The sequence below is a fragment of the Acanthisitta chloris genome, unplaced genomic scaffold (assembly GCF_000695815.1).
Source record: "Acanthisitta chloris isolate BGI_N310 unplaced genomic scaffold, ASM69581v1 scaffold2111, whole genome shotgun sequence".
In the NCBI taxonomy this organism is placed as follows: domain Eukaryota; kingdom Metazoa; phylum Chordata; class Aves; order Passeriformes; family Acanthisittidae; genus Acanthisitta; species Acanthisitta chloris.
In genome coordinates, this window is record NW_008657507.1 from 105,915 (window position 1) to 112,543 (window position 6,629).

Sequence of the window (6,629 nt, forward strand, 5' to 3'; positions counted from 1 at the left end):
GAGCATGGTTGTTTTCAAGTCCTCACAGCCACAGCTTTTGCTGCTTTTGCTCTCTATTTAAAGGTCAAGACTTGCTAATAAGACACTCCAGGTTGGTCCTTCAGCCGCCGAGCATCCCACGTTGGCTCTGTCCTGCCTGACAAAGGCACAGGAGTCAAACATCTTCACAGCCTCTCTCTCTTCTGGGCCTTGTACTACTACAACAAATAGGTTTTGATCTATTTCCTTTCCAACAGAGTCCTGCCCATGATTTTCAATGTGCTTTCTCCTCCCCAGCTGAACTGCTCTCAGTGGGAGACACTGATTAAGGGCCTTTGACCCTGGTGCTGTGTGGATGCTCTGGCTGAAGGCACCTCTGGTTTTGCTCCCCTGCAGGTGTGTTCTTCACCTTTCACACCTTCCACCTGGAGAATGGCCACGACTACCTCCTGATCACGGAGAACAGCAGCTTTGTGCAGCCCCTAAAGCAGCTGACGGGCTCGCGGCTCCCGGCGCCGCTCAGCGCTGGTCTCTTCGGCAACTTCTCCGCCCAAATCCGCTTCATCTCCGACTTCTCCATGTCCTACGAGGGCTTCAACATCACCTTCTCAGGTAAGGAGAGGGCTGGCCAACCACTCAGTCCTTTCCACTCCTCTGCAAGTCTCGGGAGGGATGTTCTGTTGCTGCAGTTGTGTTTGGGGCAGTGATGCTCTGGGCACCCAGTGCATTATCCTTGCAATAAACCACAGTACATCCCCAAAAATGTTCTCCTTGCAGTCCTCCTATTGCCAGAGGTACCAGTTTTGTCTGCCCTGAGTCCCAGTGGGTGACAGGATTGAACCCACTGGAATTAAATCCCACTACAGACGTGTTTGTGGCTTCCTCCCTCCTCCCCCTCATCTTTCCTGCTCCGTTTGGCAGAGTTGCAGCTCACGTTTTCCTGGGATACACTCTCCCTCTTTCCCCCAGATGCCTTCCCTGTTTATCACAGCAGTAGGTACAGCATTTCCAGCATGGGGAGCTGGGACAGATGGGATTTTTTGGAAGGCAATGCTGAGCAATCTGGAATTCTTGGATAAGGAGCATGGCAGAACTGGGCACTCCCATTGTCTGTCTGCTCCCTCTCAATTCCTTTGGTTCATTGCTCCACTTGGATGCTCAACCAGTGCCCAAACTCTGCAGCCTCCCTGGATGTGCCTCTGCTATGAGCCAGCCTGGGAGAGCTGGAGGTTCCCCTGGAGAAGAAAAGTCTCCAGGGAGATCTTAGAGCCCCTTCCAGTGCCTAAAGAGGCTCCAGAAGAGATGGAGAGGGACTTGGGACAAGGCATGGAGGGACAGGACAAGGGAAAAGGATTTCCCACTGCCAGAGGGCAGGGCTAGATGGGATATTGGGAAGAAATTCTTCCCTGGGAGGTGCTGAGGCTCTGGCACAGGTCCCCCAGAGCAGCTGTGGCTGCTCCATCCCTGGGAGTGTTCCAGGCCAGGTTGGATGGGGCTTGGAGCAACCTGGGCTGGTGGGAGGTGTCCCTGCCCATGGCAGGGATGGAATGGGATGAGCTCCTGCCCTGGCTCTGAACAGGCTGTGCCAGACAATCTCTGCCCAAAGAAGTTCCAGCAAACCAATTCTATCCTGTGTGGACTAAACATCATTGTGATGGTTGGTGACTTGGGCTGGTTGGGGTGGTACAAAGTGCTGCTGAAATCCACGAGCTGTAGGTGAGGAATCTCCTGAGCTTGGTGCTCTGGGACAGGGAGCAGAGCAAGGTGTGTTTGCCCATGCAGAGCAGATCATTGCTGCTGGGGGAGTGATCTCTGCTTGAAGGGCACAAGGTGCTTAACTGTGTCCTCTAAGCTCAAGTCCTGCAAACACCTCAAGTGTTTGCCTGTGCTCACATTCCAAGGGAATGGCAATCTTTGCTGCCTGAGTGCCCTGACAAGCTGTTCCCTAAAACAATCAGTTAAGGGACAGCAGCTTATTGCTTTGGTTCTGTTCTTTGCTCTGTCTCTCCCTGTGTCCTTCTCAGTCCTGAGGCCACAGCTGTGAATTCAGCACTGAGCTGGGGGAGAAATGACCATTTTCCTGGGGATCTCTGTGCTGACACTCACTGATGGACAGAGCTGTTGCCATAGAGGCAGATAAAACCTGCTGCACTGAGCACTGGGTTCCAGTGCCTTTGTTCTGGCCCCTGAAGTCAGGGATTTGCATGTGATACTCGATGGAAACTAGTCAGGAAAAATTCCAATTAACTTCCCTTTTTGATGGTGGGGGGAAAAAAAGACTTTTTTGCCTTTCAAAGGATTGAGTCTAATTATAACTCTAATTTTCAATGTATTTAGAGATTTCTTCCCTATTTCAAGACTTCTTGCCTATCTTGGAAAGCAAAAAAAAAATTGGGACTCAGTTTATTTTTAGCTTCCTTTAGGTATATATATCTATATGTACAGACTTTGTACTTTGCAGGGCTGTTGTTTTTCAGGAAAATCACCCCCCAAAGAGGTTTCCTTCAAAATCTGTTGAGGTTGGAGACATGGATTTGGCTATTAGCCAGAGTTCTACGTGACCTTTCTCTTCACAGCAGCTTAAGTGTTCTCTATCATTCCCCAAGCAAGTTGCTGCCTTCATTCATTTCCAGGATTAGTAATGTAGAGGCAGCAGAAATCCCATCCGGATCAATTCGTCTTCATTTGCCTAAAGCAGAGGGAGAATGACAAATTTCCATCCTGCTTTGGCACCACTGATTGGCACTTTGTTGTTTGCCCAACACAAAGCAGAACCTGCTGTGTTTCCATTGAGGTGTTGGGCACACCCTGGGGAGGTTGGATAAGGAGAGGGAAATCCAGGGTGGGTTTCATGGCTCAGATAAGATGTCCATCCTCATGGATTTGACCTTGGCAGAGTTTTGCTGCAGCTGGAACAAAGCTCAGAGCTCCATCCTCATGTGCAGGGCCTGGGGAGGATGGAGCACGAGGTGTCATTCCCTGTCATTCCACACATCTGTTTGTCCCTGTAGAGTATGACCTGGAGCCCTGTGACGAGCCAGAAGTGCCAGCCTACAGCATCAGGAAGGGGCTGCAGTTTGGGGTGGGAGATGTGCTCAGCTTCTCCTGCTTCCCTGGATACCGACTGGAGGGAGCGTCGCGCATCACCTGCCTCGGCGGGAGACGGCGAGTGTGGAGTTCGCCTCTGCCAAGGTGTGTTGGTAGGTGGTCATGTGCTTTCATTTTGCTTGGCTGGTTCCTCTGTGCTGGAGTGGTTAGGTGGTGGGCAGGGATGGGTGGAATCTCCCAGGATGGGTGGAATCCCCTGAGATGGGTCATACACCCTGGGATGGGTGACATCCTTCAGAATGGGTGAATACCCCCTGGGATGGGTGATACCTCCCAGGATAGGTGACATCTGCTGGGGATGGGTGACATCCCCCCCAGGATGGGTGATACCTCCCAGGATGAGTGACACCTCCTGGGATGGGTGATACCCTCTGGGATAGATGACATACCCCAGGACGGGTGATACACCCTGGGATGGGTGACGTCCTCCAGGATGGGTGATACTCCTGGGGATGGATGATACCTCCCAGGACGGATGACACCTCTCAGGATTAGTGACACCTCCAGGGATGGGTGGCATCCCCCCCAGGATGGGTGACACCTCCTGGGATGGGTGACACCTCCTGGGATGGGTGACACCCTCTGGGATAGGTGACATCACATGGGATGGGTGATACCTCCCAGGATGGGTGACACCACATGGGATGGGTGATACTCTCTGGGATGGGTGACATCCCCCAGGATGTGTGCTGGGATGAGCTCTCAGCCCTGCAGTGTGTGGGGATGGGAGGGATGGGCAGAAGAGCTGCAGCCCCTGCTGAGCTGGGACACAGATGGGGTGACACGTGTCCTGCAGCCTCTCTGCAGTGCTGTGCTCGAGCCCCTGTGATGGTCCAAGTGGTGTCTCCTGAGCTGTGGGACAACTGTCCTCCCTTTGGGGCAGTTTCTGGCAGCCAGCACAGATTTAGGGCCACCCTCCCTTGGAACCAGAGTGCTGCAAAGCTTCCTCGTCCACACTTGGAGTGGGTGACCTTAAGCAATGCAAATTCCACGTTAGTAGGGATGTGTCTGGAAAACCCTTTCTGGCTTTGACCTTTCCCTGGTTCTCCAGAGGTTTCTCACACCTTTCCCTTCCTCTCCTCCTGACCACTGCAAGTCCTTTTTTTAACCCTTCCAGCCACTAGTGAGACTAATCAATCAATCAATCTAAGGCTTAGAGGAGAGGAAGGATTAACCTGCAGCACTGAGCTGTTCCTGGCTGTGGTCCCTGATGGATATGAGGTGCAAGACACCCTTCCCTGGCAGGGATGGGCAGCACACAGCTCCTGCTGGGTGGGAAAGAACAGAGAACGGTGAGCCTCAGCAGGAGAGCAGCAAGGCAGCAAGATGCTCCAGGCCTTTGCACTAAGATAGAACACATTTTTTTGTTGTTGTACAGTTTAAACAGGAAATTGTTCAGAGCTGCTGCTGCCTCACCTAGAGCCCAGAAGGGATCCAGCCAGAGCAGGTCTCTTACCTGTTTGCACTGTGGCAAAGCTGCTGGGGAGATTTTCCTGCTCTGTGTGGTGACCTTTGAGGGCCATTGCAGAGAAAACATCCCCCCCAGAACCAGCTGCTTTCTCATCTCCTGTCCTGCAGTGCTGAATGCATTTCCCAGCACTGCCTAACGCTGAGGTCACAGGGCTGCAGCAGCCTGCTGTGACAGGCAGCCTCTTCAGGGCATGAATAATAATCAGACTGCAGATAAAGCTAATCAGGGGAATAGGAATCAAAAAGAATCATTACAGAGCTTTAAAGCTGAGCCTCAGACATCAGCACTAAGTGGCTGCCCTGGCCAGCGTTGCCCATTTCCCTGCTGCAGCTGCCTTTGAATTAGCATCTTGGGCTCCTAATGACAGGGCAAATTGAGTGGTGATAGCCCAGAGCTCTGTGGCAGGGTGACAGCTTTGTCACAGTGTCCCCTCTGCATGCTCAGATCTGCCTTCACACCCTGGATGGAGATGGAAATTGGAGACTTCTTCATTAAGATCACAGGAGATTTAATTGCTGTGCCAGACACCATAGACATGCTGTATTCAGCTCCTGGTCTAGGGATGGGTCTGGGGAGAACTGAGAGTATTTTGGTCCTCTGACCAATATTCTGTCCAGGGAGGAACTCTCCTCACTGACTTCTGCTCAATGCTCCTCACTGATTCTCCTCAATGCTCCTCACTGACTTCTGCTCAATGCTCCTCACTCACTTCTCCTCAATGCTCCTCACTCACTTCTCCTCAATGCTCCTCACTCACTTCTGCTCAGAGCAGATCCCATGTGCTGATGCCTCCAGCATCATCCCTGGGGAATCTGTGCCAAAGTGAACATCCTTTCACTCATGGCAAGAGAAAAGGGCAAGGCTCTCTCCAGAGTGTCTCCTCTGGCTGCATCTGCTGCTGTTTCCTTTCTCAGCCCTTCCTTGGAGGAGCAGCAGAGACAGTGCAGAAGCTGCACTGGTGGTTGCCCTTGGCTCCAGGAGCTCTCAGAGCTGTTGGTCTCATGCAGGCAGAGGTGGCTGAGCACAAACTCAGCTCTCAGAGCATGTTGGAGCTGCTGTCCCCAGCCCTGCATGCAGCACACCAAGGCTCAGAGGCACAGGGAGCCAATGTTTGACAGCAGAAAATCTTCCAGGGTAAATAGGCTGAGAAAACAGTGACTCATGGTTTGCTCATGTGGGAGCTAATCAGTGAGCAACAAAGGATCCTAAACACAGGCTTGTTGCAAGGCAGATTTACATGTGTTGAGGGGTTGTAGATGTGCAGCAGAGCAGCTGCAATGGGCCTCGCTGGAATCAGGCACTGGGGCAAGGCAGCAGCTGCTCCCACTCTGTGCTCTCTGAGGAGGAAATCCCTGGGATGTCTGCACCAACCTCAGGGAGTGAGGACATGGCCACAGCTGTCCTGGTGTGCTCGCTGGGGCATGTGGGACAGAGGTTGTGTCCCCTGGGACAAGGATCTCTTCCTTGGGAGAGGGATATAAAGGGATCTCTCCCCTGTGGGATGCAGATTGTGTCCCCTGGGAGAGGGATCTAAAGGGATCTCTTCCCTGTGGGACAGAGGCTGTGTCCCCTGGGACAAGGATCTTTTCCTTGGGAGAGGGATATAAAGGGATCTCTCCCCTGTGGGATGCAGATTGTGTCCCCTGGGAGAGGGATCTAAAGGGATCTCTTCCCTGTGGGACAGAGGCTGTGTCCCTTGGGACAGGGATCTCTTCCCTGGGGGAGGGATCTCCCCCTTGTGAGAGGGATCTAGAGGGATGTGGGACAGAGGTTGTGTCCCCTGGGAGAGGGATCTCTCCCTGGGAGAGGGATCTAGAAGGATCTCTCCCCTCTGGGACAGAGGTTGTGTCCCCTGGGAGAGGGATCCAGAGAGATCTCTCCAATGTTGGACAGAGGCTGTGTCCCCTGGGACAGGGATCTCTCCCCTGGGAGAGGGATCTAGAAGGATCTCTCTCCTGTGGGACAGAGGTTGTGTCCCCTGGGACAAGGATCTCTTCCTTGGGAGAGGGATATAAAGGGATCTCTCTCCTGTGGGATGCAGATTGTGTCCCCTGGGAGAGGGATCTAAAGG

The 6,629-nt window shown here is 52.9% G+C and overlaps 1 protein-coding gene across 1 annotated transcript in view; it reads left to right on the forward strand.

Moving 5' to 3' along the window:
• LOC103811740 (CUB and sushi domain-containing protein 2-like) overlaps positions 1-6,629 on the forward strand; it is a gene marked incomplete at both ends in the record, with an annotated part of 122,466 nt that overhangs the window by 105,743 nt on the left and 10,094 nt on the right. The window contains 2 exons of the mRNA XM_009084730.1: positions 376-591; positions 2,991-3,179. Coding sequence (XP_009082978.1) covers positions 376-591; positions 2,991-3,179 — 405 coding nt within the window. The remainder of the gene's footprint in view (positions 1-375; positions 592-2,990; positions 3,180-6,629) is intronic.